Source organism: Giraffa tippelskirchi, chromosome 9 (assembly GCF_054371585.1).
Source record: "Giraffa tippelskirchi isolate mGirTip1 chromosome 9, T2T-mGirTip1v1.2.pri, whole genome shotgun sequence".
In the NCBI taxonomy this organism is placed as follows: Eukaryota; Metazoa; Chordata; class Mammalia; order Artiodactyla; family Giraffidae; genus Giraffa; species Giraffa tippelskirchi.
Window position 1 is genome coordinate 12,652,599 of NC_137283.1, and position 26,101 is coordinate 12,678,699.

At 43.0% G+C, this 26,101-nt stretch overlaps 2 protein-coding genes across 5 annotated transcripts in view; one reads left to right on the forward strand and one right to left on the reverse strand.

Moving 5' to 3' along the window:
• Window positions 1-15,309, forward strand: part of MYRIP (myosin VIIA and Rab interacting protein) — a 227,693-nt gene extending 212,384 nt beyond the window's left edge. For both annotated transcript variants that reach the window (XM_081527574.1, XM_081527576.1), the window contains 5 exons: window positions 2,841-3,002; window positions 8,064-8,168; window positions 8,281-8,341; window positions 9,722-9,840; window positions 13,156-15,309. In XM_081527574.1, the coding sequence (XP_081383700.1) occupies window positions 2,841-3,002; window positions 8,064-8,168; window positions 8,281-8,341; window positions 9,722-9,840; window positions 13,156-13,188 (480 nt within the window). In that variant the 3' untranslated portion in view covers window positions 13,189-15,309. The remainder of the gene's footprint in view (window positions 1-2,840; window positions 3,003-8,063; window positions 8,169-8,280; window positions 8,342-9,721; window positions 9,841-13,155) is intronic.
• The window catches only part of LOC145520641 (uncharacterized), a 279,274-nt gene that overhangs the window by 99,086 nt on the left and 154,087 nt on the right, over window positions 1-26,101 (reverse strand). The window lies entirely within an intron of this gene.

Sequence of the window (26,101 nt, forward strand, 5' to 3'; positions counted from 1 at the left end):
AGCTTTTCTCCATTGTATATTCTTTCCTCCTTTGTCAAAGATAAGGTGTCCATAGGTGCGTGGATTTATCTCTGGGCTTTCTATTTTGTTTCACTGATCTATAGTTCTGTTTTTGTGCCACTACCATACTGTCCTGATGACTGTGGCTTCATAGTAGAGACTGAAGTCAGGCAGGTTGATTCCTCCAGTTCCATTCTTCTTTCTCAAGATTGCTTTGGCTATTTGAGGTTTTTTGTATTTCCATACAAATTGTGAAACTGTTTGTTCTAGTTCTCTGAAAAATACCGTTGGTAGCTTGATAGGGATTGCATTGAATCTATAGATTGCTTTGGGTCGTATACTCATTTTCACTATATTGATTCTTCCGATCCATGAACACAGTATATTTCTCCATCTATTTGTGTCCTCTTTGATTTCTTTCACCAGTGTTTTATAGTTTTCTATATATATAGATATTTTGTTTCTTTAGGTAGATATATTCCTAAGTATTTTATTCTTTTCGTTGTGATGGTGAATGGAATTGTTTCCTTAATTTCTCTTTCTGTTTTCTCATTGTTAGTGTATAGGAATGAAAGGGATTTCTGTGTGTTGATTTTATATCCTGCAACTTTACTATATTCATTGATTAGCTCTAGTAATTTTCTGGTGGAGTCTTTAGGGTTTTCTATGTAGAGGATCATGTCATGTGCAAACAGTGAGAGTTTTACTTCTTCTTTTCCAATCTGGATTCCTTTTATTTCTTTTTCTGCCCTGATTGCTGTGGCCAAAACTTCCAAAACTATGTTGAACAGTAGTGGTGAGAGTGGGCACCCTTGTCTTGTTCCTGACTTTAGGGGCAATGCTTTCAATTTTTCACCATTGAGGATAATGTTTGATGTGGGTTTGTCATATATAGCTTTTATTATGTTGAGGTATGTTCCTTCTATTCCTGCTTTCTGGAGGGTTTTTATCATAAATGGATGTTGAATGTTGTCAAAGGCTTTCTCTGCATCTATTGAGATAATCATATGGTTTTTTATTTTTCATTTTATTTTTTTATTTTTCATTTTATTTGTTAATGTGGTGTATTACATTGATTGATTTGTGGATATTGAAGAATCCTTGCATCCCTGGGATAAAGCCCACTTGGTCATGATGTATGATCTTTTTAATATGTTGTTGGATTCTGTTTGCTAGAAATTTGTTAAGGATTTTTGCATCTATGTTCATCAGTGATATTGGCCTGTAGTTTTCTTTTTTTGTGGCATCTTTGTCAGGTTTTGGTATCAGGGTGATGGTGGCCTCATAGAAGGAGTTTGGAAGTTTACCTTCCTCTGCAATTTTCTGGAAGAGTTTGAGTAAGATAGGTGTTAGCTCTTCTCCAAATTTTTGGTAGAATTCAGCTGTGAAGCCGTCTGGTCCTGGGCTTTTGTTTGCTGGAAGATTTCTTATTACAGTTTCAATTTCTGTGCTTGTGATGGGTCTGTTGAGATTTTCTATTTCTTCCTGGTTCAGTTTTGGAAAGTTGTACTTTTGTAAGAATTTATCCATTTCTTTGAAGTTGTCCATTTTATTGGCATATAGTTGCTGATAATGGTCTCTTATGATCCTTTGTATTTCTGTGTTGTCTGTTGTGATCGCTCCATTTTCATTTCTAATTTTGTTGATTTGATTCTTCTCCCTTTGTTTCTTGATGAGTCTGGCTAATTGTTTGTCAATTTTATTTATCTTCTCAAAGAACCAGCTTTTGGCTTTGTTGATTTTTGCTATGGCCTCTTTTGTTTCTTTTGCATTTATTTCTGCCCTAATTTTTAAGATTTCTTTCCTTCTACTAACCCTAGGGTTCTTCATTTCTTCCTTTTCTAGTTGCTTTAGGTGTAGAGTTAGGTTATTTATTTGACTTTATTCTTGTTTCTTGAGGTACACCTGTATTGCTATGAACCTTCCCCTTAGCACTGCTTTTACAGTGTCCCATAGGTTTTGGGTTGTTGTGTTTTCATTTTCTTTCGCTTCTGTGCATATTTTGATTTCTTTTTTGATTTCTTCTGTGATTTGTTGGTTATTCAGCAGCGTGTTGTTCAGCTTCCATATGTTGGGATTTTTATTAGTTTTTCTCCTGTAATTGACATCTAATCTTACTGCATTGTGGTCAGAAAAGATGCTTGGAAAGATTTCAATTTTTTTTAATTTACCAAGACTAGATTTATGGCCCAGGATGTGATCTATCCTGGAGAAGGTTCCGTGTGCTCTTAAGCAAAAGGTGAAATTCATTGTTTTGGGGTGAAATGGCCTATAGATATCAATTAGGTCTAACTGGTCTATTGTATCATTTAAAGTTTGTGTTTCTGTGTTAATTTTCTGTTTAGTTGATCTATCCATAGGTGTGAGTGGGGTATTAAAGTCTCCCACTATTATTGTGTTATTGTTAATTTCCCCTTTCATACTTGTTAGCATTTGTCTTACATACTGTGGTGCTCCTATGTTGGGTGCATATATATTTATAATTGTTATATCTTCTTCTTGGATTGATCATTATGTAGTGTCCATCTTTGTCTCTTTTCACAGCCTTTGTTTTAAAGTCTATTTTATCTGATATTTTATCATATTTTTAGCATTTGCAAACTACTTTTTCTTGCAGGAAAGGTTGGGGGAAGAGGGGGTGTGGCTAACAGTGAGGGGGTGGCAAGACCTTATGTTACCACTTAAGTGTAAAGAATGTTTATAGATGTGGGATTCCCTATCTCTTTTTCCAATGTTGAGTCTAATTCTTTCTCACTCCCCTGAATTATAGCATCCCCTGAAAGGGCCCCACTAGTCCCAGGTCCACAGACCTGAGCTCAAAGGCCATGCCTCCTCTGCAGGTGTACCTGGCGGCAGGCACTGTGTACGGACTTGAAGGCCAGCTGAGTGAGCTAGAGGATGCCGCCCGATGCATCCACAGTGGCACAGATGAGACTGAACTGGCAGATCTGGAGGACCAAGTGGCCACGGCAGCAGCCCAGGTCCACCATGCCGAGATCCAGGTAAGAACTCTCCTCTATGCCCAGGTGGAGGCAAAAAGAGGGGGTACCTCATCTCCCACAAGAGTCATCGCTAAGCCTTTGTATCTGTCCATTCCTGCCATCTTCAGCAGACTTCGTGGACATGGTCCTCCCAGGACCTTTTAAATCCTCCTTTTTAAAGTGCAGCCCTCCTCTCCCCAATTATAGCCTTGATAATATATGTCTTCCACACCTATGCCATCTTCCTCTTTGACAAATTCTCTGACCCTTGCTATAGAGGCTCCCACTCCACCCCAAGACCAGCCTCCCTAACCTTTATCTTGCTGTTGATTACCTATTTAATGCCAGTGTGCCCCACGATAGACTGAAAGCTTCTTGAGAACAGGACTCTAGCTGTCTAGCTTAACACCATAAGTCCAGTGCCTAACATAACACCTGACACAGGTTTGAGGCCCAATAACATTGAGAGGAATAAATGAATGAAAAATGAAGTGTAGAATTCTTAGACCAGTATTTTGCATGATTGTCAATGTGGCTGTTTTAGAGCTAATTACTATATTATCTGTAACTTTCTGAAGATGCTTGTTTGCAGTTTTCATGAATAGCCTCTTAGCCTCTGATTCCGGATCAGAATCGACTGTGGACTAAATAACCGATTCTCAGACTGCAGTCTGTGGACATATGCATATTCAGGGACCCACGAAAAATGCTGGTCTCTGCAGCATAAGCTCAGTGTAGATCCCGGGTTCACTGATATTTCTGTAGACCCTGCATCTCAAAACTTGCATCCTTTAGGGAATGGGCATCAGTAGAAACCATCTCTGGACAGAGAAGATGACAGTCCTAGGTGATAATTATTTTTAAATAAATATTTCTATTTTAAAGAGTCAAAAATCACAACTGCTGATACCATTAAGCACTCTTGAGAATGGGAGGGCATCAGTTCTGTGCTAGGAATGGCCTGGGAATGGGCTCATCACATATGACCCTGTTGACTGTTTATTACCAGCAAGAATGGCTGAAGAGCAACTCTCCTCAAATAAAGATCATTTCCCACAAATGCTCCTCAACATTTAATCAATTTGTAGTCAGTGTGATATAAAATAGAATCAAATCATTTGTTTCTGGGGGTGTATTTTGCAGCAAATATTTCTCAAATGGCTTGGCAGGAAGTAATATTGTTTATGGATGACTGGGAGGGTTTTATTGGATAATTAGTTATTTGCGCTTCCAAATTTTTCTAGGCTTAAATTACTGGAGCCATGTTTTATGGCAGAAAATCCTGGCATCCAAAATATCTATTTTACATGTGTTTGAATGTGCCTTGTTGTTGTTGTTTAGTAGCTCAGTTGTGTCTGACTCTTTGCAACCCCATGGATTATAGCCTGCCAGGCTCCTCTGTCCATGGGGCTTTCCAGGCAAGAAAACTGGAGTGGGTTGCTATTTCCTTCTCCAGGGGATCTTTCCAACCCAGGGATCAAACCCGCATATCCTGCATTGGCTGGCAGATTCTTTACCACTGAGCCATCAGGGAAGCTCCTTAAATGTGCCTATTAATTACTTGTTGTTAAATATTACAGTAACGTCATCAGTAATGTCACCAGTGAGCTTACTTTGGGCCAGGAGTTGGGCTTAACCTTTGAACTCATTATTGTATATAATCCTCTCAGCAACCCCACTGAATGGCTATTATTATTTTCCTCTTTTTATATCTGGAGAAAATGAGGCTCAGAATGGTTAAACCAAACTCAAATGCTAGAAAGTGATGAAGCCAGGAATTTAAGCCAAGTCCTTCTGACCTCACAGTCCACATTCTTTACCAGCCTGTGCTGTGCGGTTTCCTGAAAAAAAAATGTGCTGGTCCTGCCATCAGGCATGTCCACTTGCATAAGAGTCCTTATTTGCATAGGAGGTTGTCAGCCCTGCCATCATCTTGACAAGTCTTTTTAATGTGGGAACCTCTATTAGCATGGAGACTCTCCTTGTTCTGCAGTTACTGCCAGAGAAGGATGCCTCATTCCTTGTTGCCTGTTCTTGTCCAGAGTGGAGTCTCACAGGAGATGTCACAGAGGGTGCCCTTCGGGATGGTAGGAGGTTCTGCCTGGAGGGTAGATGTGCTGAATTATGTTCTTAGATTAGGTCAGATTCCGGGGACGCTTTCACCTTGAAGTTTACCTTTGGGACAGGATTGCCCAGTGCTCAAGGAGACTGCAGAACAGTCCACGGGGCAGCGTGCTAAGAACAGCTGTCCACTGTGTCCTTCAGGGTCACCTCTGTGAGCATTCCTGGGAAAAGTCTCTCTCAACTCTTAATATCAGGAAAAACTGTTCTCCTAAATACTTGGTCTTTATCTGTGAACACAGAGTCCTACACTGATCTTTTTGCTTTGGCTCCCAGAAAACTCAGAACTGAACTGGTCATCCCCTTCTATTAAGAGTGAGGGTAAGGGTCCCTGGATATTCGGTCTTAGGAATTAATGGAACACAATTAGACAGAAAATGATAGATAGATAGGCAGATAGATAGATAGATAAAATGCAGGTGAAACAAACCCTCAGCAATCTTCTTTCCTCTTTCTTCATTCTTTGCCCGTGGACTAAAGCAGGAAGAATTAACCCTTCTTATTCCAGAGCCTGGCAGTCAGCAAATCAGGAGATCAGCAACTTGCTATCTTCAAGGGGAGGAGCCCTCTGAGCAAATCCCTCCATCAAAACTGTTTCCAGGAGAGAGTGTGGGTGTCTCACTCACACCAGTTGCTAATGACTGATAACAGTTTATCAGCAATCTGTTTGTCTCTAAACCAAGGGAATGCCCTCCTCAGTGTGAAATTTGAGGAATCAGAATAGGAAGGCATCTGGGGGGCAGGGAGGGACAAGGGCTGCACAGTGGCCCCTGCTGGGGACTGGCTGCTGGGCAGCTTCACTAGTGTTCTTTCACCAGCTGCCACAGTCCTGGCCTTTACCTGCCTCCTCCTCCTTCTCTGAGTAAGACTGCCGGGATAGGGGAAGCATCTCCCATATTTGCTGCCCTTTCAGACCCTCTCTGCATTTCCTATAGCAGCTCTCCCCATGGGCTTCATCCAAAGAAGCCCTCAGTAAATGACAGCAGAATTAGAATTTGTCTCGCGCAGCACAAAATAGCTTAGGGACAGGGGAGGCAATGGGCTTTCCAGGTGGCTCAGATGGTAGAATCTGCTTGCAATGCAAGAGACCCAGGTTCAGTCCCTGGATTGGGAAGATCCCCTGGAGAAGGAGATGGCAACCCACTCCACTATTCTTTTTTTCTTAATTTATTTATTTTAATTGGGGGATAATGACTTTACAATATTGTGGTGGTTTTTGCCATACATCAACATGGATCAGCCATAGGTGCACATGTGTCCCCCCATCCTGAACCCCCTCCCACCTTCCTCCTTACCCCCTCCCTCAGGGTTGTCCCAGAGCACTGGCTTTGAGTGCCCTGCTTCGTGCATCGAACTTGCAGTGGTCACCTATTTCACATATGGTAATATACATGTTTCAATGCTACTCTCTCAAATCATCCAACCCTCACCTTCTCCCACAGAGACCAAAAGTCTGTTCTTTACATCTCTGTCTCTTTTGCTGCCTTGCATATAGGATCATTGTTACCGTCTTTCTAAATTCTATATATATGCGTTAATATACTATATTGGTGTTTTTCTTTCTGCATACTTCATTCTGTATAATAGGCTCCAGTTTCATCCACCTCATTAGAACTGAGTCAAATGCATTCTTTTTTATGGCTGAGTAACATTCCATTGTGTATATGTACCACAACTTCCTTATCCATTCGTCTGCCGATGGACCTCTAGGTTACTTCCATGTCCTGGCTATCTCTCCAGTACTCTTTCCTGGAGAATTCTATGGACAGAGGAGCCTGGCCCAGTTACAGTCCATGGGGTCACAGAGAGTCGGACACAACTGAGCAACTGACACAGGGAAGGCAGTGAAGACATCGGGGTGGAGGGCACACACATTGGGCTGGGCCCACTTTCAGGTCTCCAGTCTGATGCCCCAGCACACTCAGGCTGCGCCATCTCAGCAAAATGGCTGTGGCCCCAACCTCCTCCCTCAGCTCTGCCGGCCTCCTCCTGCCTCCTCCAGTGTCTCTCGTGCCAAGTCTTGGCAAGAGGCCTCTGAGGATGGGGCAGCATGGTGAGGGCATGGGCACTGGCATTAGTTCTGAGCTCTGCTGTGAGATGTTGGGTGCGTCATTCATCCCTCTGAGCCACAGTTTCCTCGTCTGTACAACCAAGAGGACAGTGCCTGCCTCGCAGGATTCTGACCAAAGCATGAGTGAGTTCACATATTTAAAGCACTCAGCATGGTGATGGCACATAGTGACGCCCTTTTCTAAGAGCAGGGACCATGTCTTCTTCACCTCTGGGGACATGGACAGATGGGGATTCTTTCCTAGCACTGAGTGGACTCTTGTTCTCCGTATCTACCTTAAGACATTGTTGGAGAAGAAATCTGAGCTCCTTCTGACCTTCCAATGTTATAGTGAAGAAAACCGATGCCCAGAGACTAGAGGGAGTTTCTCAAAGCCGCTTGGCCTCTTCATAGAGGAAACGGGCTTGAACCAGGTGCTGCTCCGCCTCCCATCCAAGACCTGGCACTGTGATTTTGGACTCTCAGAGTCATGGAAGAAGGAAGGTGGATCTCCAGCTCCTATTTGCCTTTCAAAACTCACAGCGTGTTGCCTCCCAGGGAAGCCTTCCTTGACTCCACCCCCACCCCTATGCTGAGCCCGGTGGCCCTGGACCAGAGTTTGCATTTATGGAAACTCATGACCCAGGCTTCCATTTATCCCTCAGGGACCTCTGACAGGGGTAACATGCTCTAGAGCTAACAACTGGAAAATTAAATTTACAAAGAGGGATCCGTGGTTTATTTTCTTCACTACAGTACCAGGTAGAGACGTGCCTGGTGGAAGTTGAATGAATGAATGAATGAGCATATATCAAAGCAGATTTGTTTTCTATAGGTTTGTAACACTTTTAATAAAGATTCTCTCCTCCTGGACTTTGCGCCTACTGATTCTGTCTTTCTGTTGCATTAAGATTTCTGATATTGAGAGCCGGATTTCAGCCCTGACCAATGCAGGGTTGAACATAGCACCCTGTGGGCGCCTCACCAGAAAACGAAACCAGAAGCAAAGGAACCAGGTGAGTTTGTCCCTTGCTCCATCTGCTGGAATACCGCATGCCCTGGAAAATGCAGAAGGTAAAACACCTGTGGCTTCACAAAGGCGTACGGGTGCCTGTGTTCTGTTTGTAGGTACAAACCATAGACACATCGAGGCAGCAGCGGAGGAAACTGCCTGCTCCGCCGGTGAAAGGTATGCTTACATCAGACCACAGAGCCACCCCAGAATCAAGCCTGACCCATTCACTTAGAGTAACTCAGAGATCTGAGTTTGAGGACCAGATCTAATGGGGTGTTCTCACCCAGAATTACCCTTGTGGAGAGTCTGTCTTGATTTGGTTTCCTCCAAGAGGCAGACCCTGGGACAAGGATGTGATGTGAGAGGTAACTCTAAGAAACACGAATATGGGAAGAGAGAAATGATTCAGGGAAGGAAATTAAGCCAATACAGTGTACTTTGATTAGTATTAATAGTTTGCTTCTTTGTGCAAATGATGCTAAACCCTGATGGGGACTTCTGGGAGACAGTATTAACCATATCTCACACTTTCCTGCTCAAAGAATTAGGAAGATGAGGTTTTTCTACTCTCATCTTTGCTTGAAGGTTATTTGGGGCAGGGATATTAACTACCTGGTACTTCTGATCCGCCTCATCACTCATGGGCTAATACAGAGTGGTGGTGCCTACAGCAAGATGCTGTCAGAGTGGGCTGGGATGGTGACCGTCAGGGAGATGTGAGCACACGCCGAAAGCATCTAACTCAGGGCCCAACTTAGAGGGATTTCAGTAATGCCACTCCCATCACCCTTATCTACTGGTCGTTTTCAACCATCTCCCTGGATTCAGAAGCCACAGAGTGAGGATGCCAAACTAGAAATTTAGGCCTACAAAATAAAAGAGTAGAAAGTCAGTGGATACATGTTTGAGTCCTGGCTCCACCCTTCATTGTTCAACAAACGTCTACTGAATGTCCACTTTATATTCCACAGAGCCCTAAACAATTAAAATATACTGCAGATCCATGAGCTCTTATTTTGAAACCCTTGGGTCTATATGTGTTTCAGGATCATTTGGACATTAGAAAGGTAATGTGGTACGTGTGCTGCGTATTTCCTGACAGCCCCCTCCCCGTGGTGTCTGGCGTAGCGTCTGATAAACACACATCAGTAACCCTGCAGCCAAGTATGAGAATGCTCTGCGGGTGGGACAAGGACCTCAAACGGCCACTTGTCAGCTTACATCAGGCAGTTTTGACTCTAAAGTCATAAAGATTTGCCTTTTTTTTTTTTGAGACTTTTATATTTCAGAATTGCAAATAAGAGTTAGTAAACTGTATTAGATTATCTCCAAGCTACCTTTTTGCCAGAAAGCCACCAATGAATGATGCCTTGGTTTATTTGATCTACCCCCAAATAAATAAACAGAACAAAATGTTTCCACAGTCAGACCTATGGACCCAGAATGAGATGCCAAGTCTAGAACAAAAATCTGGATAGACTGGACAGCTGCTCTTTCTTCCCTAACCACCAGTCCAGCTTTAGATGATACTTATTCCTATGTGTTTCCTTTTAGCTGAAAAAATTGAGGCGTCTTCAACAACCACCATTAAAACATTTAACCGCAACTTCATTCTCCAAGACTCCTCAACAAATGGGACTAAAGAAAGGAATAGCACCCCCAAGGATTTGATAGTAAGTCATCTCTATCTTAATGCCAGTTACTTTCACTATTGATGGCACCTCCATTCTGCAGCCATTCTTTCTGCAGATCCCCAGTCAGAACTTCCTGCATGATCTCATGGTCTGTTGGTTAAGTGACGGGTTTCCTTATATTGCTTAACTCCTGGGTATGTGGATACTTTCATTCTCTCAGCTATATCTCCAGCTCCTTTTAGGAACCAGGTTTAATATAAGAGAAATAAAAATATGTAGACAAAATGTAAAGTGTGATTGAGGTGTACAAGTTTTTATTCTGTTTTTGGTTCATATTCACTCTTCCTTAAATTTCTTGTTAGCCATTAATTACTTGTGTTCCTGCAAAAAAGTCAGCAGCTGCCTATAGACGTGGCAAAGGAAAGGATAATGGATACTTTGCATAAACCTGGAGATCATGTAAGAGGGCTAAGGGATTATCACCCTAACACCAACATATGCCTCAGAATTTTGCAAATGCTTGATGCTGCTTACATGGGAGGTAAAGATCCAGCTGAACTGCCTCAGTGATACTGATAATGCTGAGGGGGCAGAAGATGGCTGGTGACAAGATTGAAGCACAGGCAACCCTATCCGGTTGCCTTTGATGCATCACCTGTTGCTCCCTTCCCATCCCTCCCCCCGTACTGTCCCTGTGTCGTGAGCACACCAACACCAGGAAATGGCATAATGGAGGGCATGCTCTTTTGAATGACAAGTTACTACATCTCTTAGGCACCATATGGCAACAGTGCTGTCCACTGCCTTTGCTTCACTGGCGAACCATTACCCCGACCTTCCAAAGTCCAATTACCTGGCTCCTGGCCATTACTGCAAAGACCTAAAAAGATGCATTATTACTCTAAAAGGGCAGACCACTAGGGCCAAGGAAGGAATCTGTTATAAATAAGACAGTTAAAAATAAATTACCTTAGGGGAAAGTGGGAGGGTGGGGAAGAGGGATAAATTAGGAGTTTGAGATTAACATATACACACTAGTATATATAAAAATAGACAACCAAGAAGGACCTACTGTATAGCACAGGGAACTGTACTCAACCTATAAGGGAAAAGAATCTGAGATATATATACATACATACACCTGGGCTGCCCAGGTGGTGCTAGTGGTAAAGAGCCCACCTGCCAATGCAGGAGACATGACTTGGGTTCAATCCCTGGGTCAGGAAGATCCGCTGGAGGAGGGCATGGCAACCCACTCCAATATTCTTGCCTGGAGAAACCCATGGACAGAAGAGCTCGGTGAGCTACAATCCATAGGGTCGCACAGAGTCAGACATGACTGAAGCAACTGAGCACGAAGCTCGCATATATACCTGAATCACTCTGCTATAAACCTGAAACTAATGCAACATTGTAAATCAACTATACTTCAATAAAATTTAAAAAAAAATTAGAGAGAATAAAGCTCCAGGTCCCCCTCTCTTAAAAAAAAAAAAACAATAAATAAATTACCTTCCATAGAGATAGAACATAGATAAATGGTTGCCGGGGCGCTGAGGAGTGAGCATAGAAAGAAATGCTTAAGGATAAGAGGTTTTACTGTAGAGTGAGGGTACGTTTTGAAACTTGACTGACCTGGTGGCTAGGTAACATTGAGAATGTACTAAATGCCGCTGAATTGCTCATTTTTAAATGGCTAATTTTATGTTTGTGAATTTCACCTCAGTAAATTATTTTTTTTAATAAATTAAATAACACAGAAAGGTTAAAAATGAAAGAATAGACAGTATTTGCTAAATAAATGGAAACAAAAAAGAAAAGGCAGGAATGCTACTTTCAAACAAAGTAGAATTCAAAGCAGGAAGCACACAGAAGAAACAGAGAGGGAGGATGTTTCAGATATTGATAAAAATAAAGTAAGTGAGGAGCCTTTCTTGAACTGGCAAACAACGCAATTTAAAGTGCCATGGTTAATGACTTTAAAATTCCCTTATCAGCCCTTGGAAGCCCAGTATACCAGAAATACATACAAATTAGATAATTTGGAATAGTATAATTATTAAGCTTTAACTAAGAAATATATCTAAAAAACATGTCTAACTTTATACTTAACAGAGAGTTCACTTTCTTTGCAAACATCAATGCTGCTGCTGCTGCTAAGTCGCTTCAGTCGTGTCCGACTCTGTGCGACCCCATAGACGGAAGCCCACCGTGCTCCCCAGTCCCTGGGATTCTCCAGGCAAGAACACTGGAGTGGGTTGCCATTTCCTTCTCCAAGGCATGAAAGTGAAAAGTGAAAGTGAAGTCGCTCAGTCGTGTCCGACTCTTAGTGACCCCATGGACTGCAGCCTACCAGGCTCCTCCGTCCATGGGGTTTGCCAGGCAAGAGTACAGGATTGGGTTGCCATTGCCTTCTAAACATCAATGGGCTGTTTATAAAAACTGATTTTATACCAACTACAAAGAAAGCCTCAATAAATTCCCACAGGTAGAAAGTATAAAACTACCCTCTCACAGAGGATTGACCCCAATTCTCAAAATAATCTCACATGTTCTGAAACTGTTAAAACCCCAACAACCAAAGCCTGATGGAGCTGGTAAGTGTGTACACATCTCCATGCTCACTCACACACAGAGACACATACCAGTAGCACTTCTTCAGAAAGGTGAGGCATGCTAAATAAAATATTAGCAAATTAAATGCAGTGGTACGTTAAATAATAAATTACCAGATAAATTTTACAGGGATGCAACAAGACCTTTAATACTGAGATTAATGATTAACAAATCCCACAAAAAATTCGTTTCTTTCCAAATTAATTTATAGTTTAATCTAATTCTCATAAAATTCTTAGTGAGATTTTCTTGGAATTAAAATTCATATAGGAATAAATATGAAAGAATAGACAAGGGCAATTTGCAAAGTTAAAATGGTTTTCCTGCTAGATTTTAAAATAAATTAAAAACTGTAAAGAAATTGATGATTAATGAAATAGAATAGAAAGCTCAGAAATAGATACAGGCACATATGAAAATCTGTTTTATGATATTTTAAGCCTTAGGAACCAGTAGAGAAGGTATAGATAATTTAAAAAAAAAAAAACTGTGCTTGGCAAATTAGCCAATGGGATGTAGTCAGAGGGAATCAGTTTGTCTTATTCCATATACCAAAATGAATTTCAGATGGATTAAGTACATGTAAGAAACGCATCATTTTTTTGAGTACTGTGAACTATTTCACTGGGCAATGGGCATGAATACCTTTTATGACATAAAAAAGCAGTAGACGTTGTTAATGGCCTCTCCTTGCTTTCACCAAGTGGCTGATTGCATCTGCTCGTTTTTTCACCTCAGGAGCCCACCCTGGAGTCTGCTGTGATGTATTAGCACCATGGAACTCCACTGCCAGTGACCCACTGCCTCCAGCCGTACACGACAGTGCCTTGACCCAACAGCCATCGAATTACTGTACGGATTTCCACCTGAGGAGAGGGCCTGGGGAGGCCACAGCGCACCCCTGCACAGGGCTGTCCTGATACCTCAACCAGAAAGCAGACCCAGACTTCAGCATCAAGGTCTTGCCTACTCTCTGCCTTAGGCTCCCAGGGGAATCCAAGACAGAAAACCAAGACGCTGGCTTCCAACAGCAGAGCTCCATGTTCAAAAGATGCATCCTTTCCCTGTTCACTTTGCTACTGTGTGTTGTCTTTAAGACCTTTTTTTTTTTTTTTTCACCCTTTTGATTCAACTAGAATTACATGTCAACAATTTGTCCCAAAATACAGTGCTGGGGTCAGGGGATAGTGGAGGGAAGGGTATTAACATTTAGGTCATCAGTTCTCATTAATCTCTCACAGGCATGTCTGTCCTACAAATGCTTAGGAGAAAAGTGAAACACCCCTGTAGTGAGCACTAGGGACTGTCTAACTCTGGGAGCCCTCAACTATCAAAGTCTCCCTTCCACCACCTCGTTCCTGCTGGGTTCTCGCCCACCACACCACCAGTTCCTTCCATCACTTTACAGTCGGAAGCCACAGGACACAAAGCTCTCAGTCACCCATGCCATGCCCAGGTCTGTCTGAAACAATGTCTCATCAAGAATTCAGGGCTCTTCCTCGGACTCGCTGAGAGTCTCCCCGCTCTGAAGGGGAGAGGGGCTTGAGAAATCCCACCATTGGCTTAACTTTAGTGCATTGTCCAGAATCAGTAAGATGTGGTTTAGCAACGACTGCGTGTAAATGAGATTTTAGCTAACTGGATGATTGCGGAATACAACCACACAAGGAAATGCTGTACTCCAAAATTTACCTCCCAATAAATATTCAGCCAAAGTAGTAAGATGACCCTAAAGATAAAAATGGTTAAGGAATAGCCTGAGAAAACTTGCATGTCTGAATAAAGCAAGGACAAACTCTGAATTCAACAGACACAAGAGTTGAAGCTAACTCCCCTTGTGTGGTCTCAAACGCATGACTATTTAGAGTGTGTTTACAAAAGCAAATAGGATTGGAATTTCACTCAATTAATTGAGTATTAGCAACCTTTTTTAAAATTTTCTCCTTGTCTATTTTGAATCTGAGGAAGAAGGCACAAGATGGGAAGTAAGGGAATAGCATGACTAATGTTTATTAAGGGACAGCTCTGAAGGAGGCGATAGACTTATCATTCTAATCCTTATAGCAGCCCTCTTCAGTAGGTATCCCCATTTTTCAGATGAGGAGACTGAGGGCCAGAGTGATTAATTTGCCAAAGTCAGACCTTTAAGCTAAGTATAATTTGAATGCCTGACAAAGCCTCATTCTGTGTTGTTTTCAACTTCTATGTTCTTTTGCTGCTGTGCACATTTCCAGACCTGACTTGCTGCTGAAATGTGTGTTACGATCCATTCCTGATGGGGGTCTACCTATCTTCCAGTAATATTCCTTGCTGATGCTGTGTATGTGTTATCCAACAGAAATGAGTCCTTTGAAATAAAGTAAATCTTTGGCTTTTTGTTCTGTTGGTGTGGTTAAAAGCAAACAAATACACAATTTAAAAACACAACAAAAAAGATCTGAGTTCCAAATAGAGCGTTTTCTTTAAGAGGCATGAAAAGCAACTACTGTTGTGTTACAGTGTTAAAATATTCAGTTTTCCTTGACAAAAATGTGTACTGTGTAAGCCTTGCAAAAAAAAGGAGAAGAAGCCTGCTCTATGGCATTTGAATTTTTATAAAGGTTTCCTCGTGCCAAATAAGTGCAAAGATTTAATTTACTATTAAAATCCATAAGCATATGTTATAGTTCCAGAATAATTATTTTGTCATCAAGTGATTTTGATCTTCAGTGTCAATATTTATATTTAGATTAGTTTTTATAAATGAAAATATTTTAATGGTTTAAGAAAATGAGGCCAATAGGACCATATCTTTGATGACTTCTGAAAGTATGCTTGCCTTCATGTTATATGCACATTGCCAAGAATTACTGTCAAGAAAAATGATAAAGAAGTAAAAGTCATTTATGAAAATAATGTTTGTGAGTGTGTGATTTTTTTGTTTTGTTTTGTTTTTGTTTTTTGGTTACAGAAGACTGGGAATGAAGAAGGGGTAGGGAAGTCAACGGCCAGTCATTGGCAGGGCCAAGATTCAAAGCCATGGTTGCCCCATACCCCATGTTCCTTCTGGTTAGACCACTCACCTCTCCACTGCTTGTCTTCCTGAGAACAGAATCGCCCAGGACCACCTCTATTGATGGGTCACTCAGGTAAGACGAGCAGTTCTCAAAGCAGGAGGAGGGGCAGTGTGATTTTTGTGCATCAGGGGACATTGTCACCACTTGTTGAGGGCAGGACATGCATAGAGTAAACAGCGGCCAGGGATGCCGCTAAACCTCCAGTGCACAGGACAGTGCCTCCCAAAACAAAGAATTATCCAACTCAAAATGTCAATGGTGCCGAGTTTGAGAACCCTGGGTGAGACCCTGGAGGGAAGCCAGGACACCTGTGGAAAAGCCGCTCCCACCTCCGTGGGGACTGTGTGGCTGAGTGAGAAGCAGGGCAGTGACTCTCTCAGAGTCTTTCACAGGCTCAGAGGCAGTTGTTGGTCCTCTGAGGCTGGCCTGCCCACACACTGGCCCCCGCCACCCCCAGACAGGAGTAGGAACCCTCAACAAACCTGCAATGAATGAGGGAATAAAACAGCAGCAAAAAGCAGCAATGTGGATGGTCAGAGACGGTCATACTGAGTGAAGTAAGTCAGACAGAGAAAGACAAATATCATATGATGTCACTTATACGTGGAATCAAAAGAAAAGGATGCAAATCAACTAAGTAACGGAACAGATTCACAGACATAGAAGCCAAATTTATGGTTACTGAAGGGGGAAAGTGGGGAGGGATAAATTAGGAGTTTGGGATTAACAGACACAAATCACTGTATATAAAATAAACAACAAGGATTTATTGTATAGCACAGGGAACTACATTCAATATCTTGTAGTAATCTATAATGGAAGAGAATATGAAGCTGCATACCTGAAACCAGCACAGTATTGCAAATCAACTATAGCTTAAACAAACAAACAAAAAAGCAGCTGAGAGCCTTCTCTGCCTGAGAGGCTGACCCAGTAGTACTCAAGCTTGAGTGGGCATGACAATCCCCTGCAAAAACACAGATTCAGGGAATAAATCCAGTCACCTCCCATCCTCAGTTTACCTTCCTCTATGCTCCCATGAACAGCAAGAAGATCAAACCAGTCAGTCCTAAAGGAAATCAGCCCTGAATACTCGTTGGAAGGACTGATGCTGAAGCTGAAACTCCAGTATTTTGGTCATCTGATGTGGACAGATGACTCACTGGAAAAGTCCCTGATGCTGGGAAGGATTGGGGGCAGAGGGAGAGGAGGGCATCAGAGGATGAGATGGCTGGGTGGCATCACTGATGCAATGGTCATGGACTTGGGCAAACTTCAGGAGATGGTGAGGGACAGGGAGGGCTGGCATGCTGTAGTCCACGGGGTCACAAAGAGTCGGACACGACTAGGTGAGTGAACAACAACGATGCTCTCATTAATGTGCCTGGCACAATATTTGCTAAACATTCACAACAAGCTAATACTTAGGTTGGTGGGGCATTTCAGATGGGGCCAGCAGGGAGAACAACACCAGGAGACCCTCTGAGATATTCTCCAGGGAGCCATTTCCAGACCAGAATTTCTGACTTCTCTACACTGCCTCCCGTCCCCAACCACATTCCCATAGGACAGCAAGACATGGAAAACAGCTAAGAGGGTCCAGACACACTCCAGTTACCCAAGCATTTGGCTACCCTAACCCAGAAGCCCAGTAAACTTGTATTGACCAGCCAATGTGTGTCGACACTCCAAGTATTCAAGAGAACCAGTTTGAATCAACAATTTGAGTGTTGAGTGATAGGCAACTACACTCATAGAAAATTTACAGCTCTTCTTGTATCCATGATAAATAGGAACAGAGTAAAGACAGTATTTTCCCCTAAGAAAGAAGAGCTCGATTTGCCATGACAAAAAAAGAATTCATAGCATTCGAAGGCTGCCAGGAAACACTAAGCTCTACTCTTTGACATCCCATATGCCAGCTCGGTGACCTATCACCTCATCTGTAAAATGGAGTTAAAATAGCTTCCTTGTGGTGTTGTTAAAAGGTTCAGTGAAGGGCTTCCCTGGTGGTCTAGTGGTTAAGAATCCACCTTGCAACATTGGTTTGATCCCAGCTGCAGGAGATCCCGCATGCCATGGAGCAACTAAGCTGGTTATGCGCCACAACTACTGAGCCCATGCCTAGAGCCCGTGCTCCACAACAAGCAAAACCACGCAGTGAGAAACTCGTGCACTGCAGCAAAGAGCAGCCCCCGCTCACTGAAACCAGAGAAAGCTGGTGTGTAGCAACGAAGACCCACCAAGACAAATAAATAAATATTTTAAAAAAGATAAAAGGTTCGATGAAGTAACACACAAGGAAATTCTCAGCAGAATGCTTGGTAACCAGAGGTCCTCAATGTCCTCCTTTTTCTCCTGGAATACGAAAATCATTTGAATATCAGCACCAGTGATTTATTTTGCAAAATGCTGTGCCTCAATTTTTCTACTCATAGTAGAAGAGATTATTTTTCTGCAACTATTCACTCCCTTATCCCCCTAACTCTGGGAGGAGTGCACTGCCTCACCCCACAGAGTTGGGCTTGGTCATGTCACTTGCCTCATGGTTGGTGGAGCACACTTCTCTGTCTCTGGCTGCTATAACAAAATACCAAAGACTGGGAAGTTTATAAATGACAAAAACGTATTTCCCACAGCTCTGGAGGCTGAGAGTCCAAGATCAGAGTGCCAGCATAGTTGGTTGTGGTGAAAGCCTGCTGCAGACTTCTCACATGTCCTCACATGGAGAGGGATCTCACTGGAGCCTCCTTTAAAAGGGCACTAATCCCAACCAACAGGGGGGAGCCTTTCTGACCTAATTATCTCCCAGAGGCCTTACCTCCTCATATCACCACCTCAGGGGTTAAGTTTCAACACATGGATTTTGAGAGGACACAAACATCCTGACAATAGCAGTATTGAACCCTTGGTTTGGATTTGGCTATGTAACTTGCTTTGGCTTATGAGATGTTATTAATAGAACAAGAGCTACATAAGGGACTTGAAATATGTTTATGGAGTTGGGTTGGTCCATTTATATTTGCCATTCACTATGAGAACATGCCACAGGCAGCCCACTGACCTGAGGAACAGACTCAGATCCAACCTTTAGCCAAGCCTATTGAGCCCAGGAGGTCATCAAAGCCACCCCAGCCAACACGTAGACATAGAACAAGAATAAATCATTGCTCCTTTAAAGCACTGAGTTTGGGAGTTGTTTATTATGGAGTAATAGCTAACTCATACACTATGTGAAAAATAAGTTGTATAACCTTAGATTAATCCTTATGTTAGTGATGAAATGAAGATGAGTGGATATCAAAAGTAAAATCACATGCCAATATAAAGGGTATATAAGCAACTACTGAACTACTTGTCTTTGACATTTTGTTAAATATGGAACTTCTGTTACATTTTTGAAGTATCTTTCCATGTACCTGTTGATCTTTCACAAAGGGTCCTCTATTCGTTGAAATTTTTGACAAAACTTTAAAGTACAGGAGGCACTAGGAACATTCCTTTAAAAATAACTTTTTGAATGACAGCCACTTTATTTTCTCCCAGGAGAAGTATTTCCCATACAAAATTTGCATTTTACAGGACAGGAGGTTTCGTGAGCCTTCTGTCACTGTAATTGAGTTGTAATTATGATAAAGCACAGGTAAATGGTGTTGCATTTTAAAAAGCTTTCAAGGGATTGGAAAAACTTTAATATGCACTTCAAACATTGGAAATCCCAAAGAAGTTATTCAGAAGGATCCGGTTTGGTAGAATCAAGTCCTCAAATATAGAAAAATATGTTTTATATCAAAGTTATCATGTTTGATCAAGATGAAAGATTAAAGGCAGTGCTTCTCAAACTTTAATGTGCAAATTCTGATTCAGCAGGCCTGGTGGGACCCATGATGCTACATTTCTAACAAGCTCCCGAGTGATGCTGCTGCTGCTGGTCATACTTTGAGTTGTTATTGTTCAGTCCCTAAGTCATGTCTTTGTGACCCCATGGAGCACAGTGTGCCACGCTTCTCTGTCCTCTACTACCTCCCAGAGTTTGCTCAAATTTATGTCCATTGAGTTGGTGATGCTATCTAACTATCTCACCCTTTGTTGACCCCTTCTCCTTTTGCCTTCTATCTTCCCCAGCACCAGGTTCTTTTCCAGTGAGTCAGCTCTTTGCATCAGGTGGCCAAAGTATTGGAACTTCAGCTTCAGCACCAGTCCTTCCAATGAATATTCAGGGTTGATTTCCTTTAGGATTGATTGGTTTGATCTCCTTGCAGTCCAAGGGACTCTCAAGAATCTTCTCCAGTACCACAATTCAAAAGCATCAATTCTTTTCAGCACTCAGCCTTCTTTATAGACCAGCTCTCACATCCATACATGACTACTGGAAAAACCGTAGTTTTGGCTATACAGACCTTTGTTGGCAAAGTGATATCCCTGCTTTTTAATATGCGGTCTAGGTTTGTCACAGCTTTTCTTCCAAGGAGCAAGCATCTTTTAAAAATTCCATGGCTGCAGTCACTGTCCACAGTGATTGTGGAATGCAAGAAAAGAAAACCTGTCACTGCTTCCACTTTTTCTCCATATATTTGCTGCGAAGTGATGGGACTGGATGCCATGATCTTAGTTTTTTGAATGTTGAGTTTCAAGTCAGCTTTTTCACTCTTCTCGTTCACCCTCATCAAGAGACTCCTCAAAGGAGTTCCTCTTCACTTTCTGCCATTAGAGTGGTATTATCTGCATATCTGAGGTTGTTGATATTTCTCCCAGAAATCTTGATTCTAGCTTGTGATTCATCTGCCCTGGCATTTCGCATGATGTACTCTGCATGTAAGTTAAATAAGCAAGGTGACAATATACAGCCTTGAAGTACTCCTTTCCCAATTTTGAACCAGTCAGTTGTTTCATATCCAGTTCTAACTGTTGCTTCTTGACCTTCATACAGGTCTCTCAGGAGACAGGTAAGGTGGTCTGGTATTCCCATCTCTTTAAGAATTTTACACAATTTGTTATGATCCATACAGTCAAAGGCTTTATTTAGGGTAGTCAATGAAGTAGAAGTAAATATTTTTCTGGACTCTCCTTGTTCTTCCCATGATCCAGCAAAAGTTGGCAATTTAATCCCTGGTTCTTCTGACTTTTCTAAACCCAGTTTGTACATGTGGAAGTTCTCAGTTCACATTCTTTGGCATTGCCCTTCTTTGAGACTGGAATAAAAATTGACCTTTTTCAGTCCTGTGGCCACACTTTGAGTAGCACTGCTCAACAGAGTCCCTCAGAGAGTCCTCTGCAGGGTTGAGGTCCAGGTACCCACATTGGTAACCTGTTCACTGATGCTTTCTTGTGACTTTTTCTCCCTTCACTATCTCACATTCTCCCTCCCTCAGCATATACCCTGGGGGTCACCTCCCAAATTAACTACTCAATGCAGAGTCTCCTTTGAGGAAACCTCAAACTAAGACATTGCCTGCACTGCATATACATATGTGATTATCTTTCTCCTGCACTGACCCGAAAGCCCCTTGAGGAAGTGGGTTCTGTTCATAATCACACAGAGCTTGGCACACAGCAGGTGCTTGAAACAAATTTGGTTCACCTATTGCGGCCATGGTGGTCCTACCTCTAGCCTGTGGTTACCCCATGCCCAATTGACTCAACTGAAGATGGTGCCCCACAGGCAACTTCATGCCCATCCAAGGCTGGGGGTGAGCATCCTTCTGACACTGAAGTGTACAGAAGGGATCTCAATACCAAGATGGAGAAGCAAGAAGCTCCCCCTAACCTCTACTTCACTCCCCTCCCTTTTCTAAAGGAGCAACTGCAGGGGGCAGTGAAATGGTCCAGGCTGCCCAGAATCCAAAAGCACAAGCCCCTGTATCCATAGATGCTCACAATCTGTAGGCCCCAATGAGACACCAGTAACTTTGAGTGGGCCTCTTAAAGCACTGTCTCTAAGCTGGTCAAGAGCTACAGAGTTCTTGGGTGCCATCACTCCTTCCTGCCATCAATGATGAGGCAGGGAAGACACTGAAAAGTTATTTTTTTTCACTGACTTCTGAACAAAACCCGTGTTCCCAGCCATGACCCATCTTTTCTCTGAGTGGATTTCTCTCCTTCATCCTTTGCCCATAAAAAAACAGAACTTGGGGAGAACTCTATCGTTAGAAAGCAGTTTCCAAAGTGGGGTACAGATTGCACAAGGGGTACAGAAGGTGGTCTACTGGGGTCAGGTGAAAGAACATATTCATCCTTGAACTCATTTTTTGTGTGGAAGTAAGCTTTACCAATATTAAACACATGGATAGATGCAAGTGCATGTAATAATTTATAAATGAACATACATAATTCAAGGATGCACTGTCAAACAGTTTTTACTGATGGGATGTGTGGCCCAAAAAGTTTGGAGACCACCCACTAGTTAGAAAACCTTGTAAGCTTTTCTTTTCTTGGTGCATCATGCAGTTTGCGGGATGTTAGTTCCCCGACCAGGGATCGAACCTGTGCCCCCTACACTGGGAGCGCAGAGTCTTAACCACTGGACTGCCAGGGAAGTCCCCCTTGTAAACTTCTGATGACTCAAATTTTCCCTCCAACCAGTCCCCATCACCATCCCTGTCAAGGACAGTGCTAACGCTCAACATGTAACCCAGTGCTTAAAGAGCAGCTGAAAGAAGGGCAGAGGGGAGGAGGTAACATAGAGAGCCCCAGTCTATGGGGGGATCCCTGGGAGGAGTGCTGTTCCATCCCTCTAGGGAAAAGCTTTCTGTCTGTCTCGTCTGTTTTCTTTGCTCTTCCTAGCCCAGGGAGAAAATGTCAATTCACTATCCAGCCATCTTAACTGAACTTCCTGGAGACACTGGGTTTCTGTTGCCTGAAGACCACCCAGTGGGCAGCCTTGAGGAAGGGGGATTTCCAGTTACATCTCCCTGGGGCTCTTTGGAGTGGACCAAGTTAAATCTCTGCTTGGAGAGCCAGGTGAGCTGGGATGGAGCCAGGTGGACCAGGTAACAGCCCCCTCCTCTACCCAGCCCTGCCTTGCTTCATATCATAGTGCCCAGAGTCAGCCAGCCAGGCAGGCAGGGGCAGCAGAGTTTACAAGTCCAGCAACCCGAGTGCCTCCAGGAAGTCTGCTTGTGCATGAAACATCCTCTGCCCACCTGCCCGCTCTTAAGATCTTCCATGAGTCCAGGAAACTCTGCTGTCATCGGAGCAATCTGGGGAGTATGCCTTTGGCGACTCTTACACCACCAAGTTTGCACGTTCTCAGCTTTGTACTTGCTCAGAGACAGGGCTGGGCGCCTGGGGACCTTCTCCTCCGTGTGCTGTGTATCAAAAGACAAGAAGCAACACTGGCCCAGAGACAGGATGTGCCCCAACCATGAGGTGCTGGGTGGCAAGGTGACAGGATGACACGGTATGTAATTGCTGTCCTCATTCACTGAGCAATGTGGTAATTACCTAATTGAAGATGAGAGGGCTATCTGCAGGCAGTGGTGGTGGTAAGTGTTTTCTATCATACTTCTACCTTCAACCTGCCCTTTCCTGCTTCCTGGTAATGACAATAATTTGCACTTTCAAGCCTGTCCTTTCTGATTTATTCTTCCTTACTATTTCATTCATTTCGTGACAAACACACTGGGAAGTCAGAAAAAAAGATTTGTATCTTTAAAAGGGAAAATCTGGACAAGTATTCTTTGTCCTGATAGATGCAGACCATGTGTCATGAATGCTCTGCCACTGAAAACAGACTGTGAATCAGCGCTTCCACCCTGTTTGTAATTTGGGTCTTTGTAGAACCATCCTGGCAATGAATGAATTCCTGTCATCGGTCTGGCAGAACTGAGGTTCTTCTTTGTCTTTAAATGACACTGTTATTGTTTTTTCTGTGCCCAGTAGCAATTCTTCTTAGTGACCCTGGTCTGTTGAAATGCTGACTGTCTGTGGTACAACAGCTCTGCTGATGCCACTTGGCCAGATGTCAGCTTGGTGCTCATTGATTGTTAAACTGTCTGATGACAAAGGAATAAGTTACCACTTCTTGACTTGAGGCAGTTAGGATTCTGCTCCCCTGGCCTCCACTCTGTCTTTGATTGCAAGGGAAAATGGTTGTCTTGGCTAATGTTAAAAGACAGATCTAAGTGTGGTTGGAAAGCCTGTTCTAGGCATTGTCAGAGCTGGGCTGTAATAGTGTATAACTCTGGACCACAGCTCCTGGTAGGGCCCCATTTACCCTCCGTGGCTTACAAACCACTCAAGCTAGGACCCTTCTCAACTCTGCATCTTCCCACATTACATTCAATTCCCTGAAATGTCTCCCTCTGACTTTGAAAACCCTCACCTATCCTTTGAGACGGCTCAGTTCAAAAGTCCTCTCTGATGGTTCCTGACCCCTCTCCAGCCCAGGAGAAGCCTAGTGTAGCCCAGACATTTGGAGGTAAGAGTAAGCTCCATGCCAGGAAAAATTTACGTTCCAGTCTACACTGGTTCAAACCCCCAATTCTATTTCCCTTAAAGCCCAAAGCCTTTCCCAAAAGCCTGTGAATTTGGGCTTATGGAGATCAATGGTTTTGCATCCCTGTTGCAGCCTCTGTTTTTTCCTTAATTTATTTATTTTTAATTAGGGGATAATTGCTTTACAATACTGTGTTGGTTTCTGCCATACACCAATATGAATCAGCCATAGGTATACATATGTCCCCTCTCTCTTGAACCTCCCTCACATCTCCACCAACAGATGAATGGATAAAGAAATTGTGGTACATATATACAATGGAATATTACTCAGCCATGAAAAGGAGCACATTTGAGACAGTTCTAATGAGGAGGATGAACCCAGAGCATATTGCACAGAGTGAAGTAAGTCAGAAAGAGAAAAGAAGCCTCTGTTTTATACTGCATTGATCCAGAAGGGAAATGTAACCCCTCCAACCATATGCACTTAAAACAACAGAAACAAGAAAGAGATCAACCAGCCCTGTGGTAGACCTCACTGAAGGACTGATGGGTAGCCAGGGTTGGCAGAGGATGGGGAGAAGTCAGGGAGCAGGGGCACACAGTATATCATTTAATATGTGACAATCTAATTTAGACATTCCTGTTCCTCTAAAGCCTTTTTTTCCAACCAATAGCAGTCTCTCCATATGGCACCAGTCTCCTACTGTGCCCCGACTTCTTGTCTTTGACTACAGAATTGCTTGGTCAACTCCTGGGGCCTCTCTGATGCCCTGGCCCCACTGAAAACTCAGGGTTTAAGTGTCCTAAGTTCTGACCCAGGAACTCACTCAGAGAGCATTCTCTACCTGTGTAGAGCACTGGGACTCACTGTTCAGATATCATTTCCCTCCTAGTTACAGGATCCACTCCTTCATCTGTATACAGAACATTTTGCATGTTTCCCTACGGTCATCCCATTCATCGCAGATATATATCATTTATGTACGCATGTACATAAATGGAAAGATGTGGTGCATTTTGTCTTTAATCCATGATTTGTGGTGAGACACTGAAAAGTTCAGGAGGGAAGTGACCTGAGCAGATTTGCGAGTTTAATAGCTCCGATTTTTTTAGTGTAAGGAATATATTGCATAGGGCAAAGAGATTATAGACAGACACATTAGGAGACTTCCTATAGAGTTCAGGAAGGAATCAAGACATATTAGATTAAGACAGTGAGGAAGGAGAAGATTTTGGAAGCAAAAACGGGATTATGAATTGGCTGGATACGGATAGTGAAAAAGATGGAAGTGTGAACAATGCACGCGGACCTCCGGCTGGAACAGTAAGTTCTATTCATTGAGCTGGGGATGGGGAAGGAAGGCTCTTTTTTGGATATGTTTGATGAGAGATGTTGGCCAAGTGGAGAAGTCTGAAAGGTGAGTGGATCCACAATTGTAGAGCTCAGGCTGGTAGAGATCAGAGAGCTGTTGAGACCTGGATGGAGCTGGAAGCCGTGATCCCTTGTGGATGGGTTAGGACTCAGGGAACTGGCCCTGTGGAATTGGACTGGCAGAGGAAGAGCAGTCAGAAAGGTAGAAGGAAACTCCTGACCCAGGAAATAAGGACGTCTAAAAAGGAAGCAGTGAGTTTGTGGCTACTAAGCAGTCAAGTATTATGAAGGCTGGAAAACAGCTCCCTGATTGTGTGTCTGGATTCCACCAACCAATATAGAAATGGAAACAAACAGAAGCACAAGGTTGAGCAGAATCCTGATAAAAGGATCAAATCAAGTCACACTGAGTTTAAGGTGCTTCTGGGGCATCCTGATGGAGATATCTGTGTGAAGATTATAAACACACGTCCCTCACTGAATTCAGCAACATGCCAGGCTGGTACGTGGCACTAGACCGATGGCAAGAAAAGACACAGTCCTGCCCTTTGGAAGCTTGCAGTCTAGGAAGGGAAATAAGACACAGACTTAATGATGTTGGCAGGCCCTTTAGAGGAGGATGCACAGTCAGAAGTGGGCAAAGTTGTACTGCCCAGAGACAGGAGGGAGAGGGGTCAAAGGTGTGTCTGCAACATCTCAAATCCATGTGTCTGGCTTGGTCTGCATTCTTTCTTTCTTGTTCTCTCACAGCTCCTTCATGGTGCCTTTGGACCCTTTATTTTGACTGAATGATGCATGTGGGTTTTGGAAAACCTGT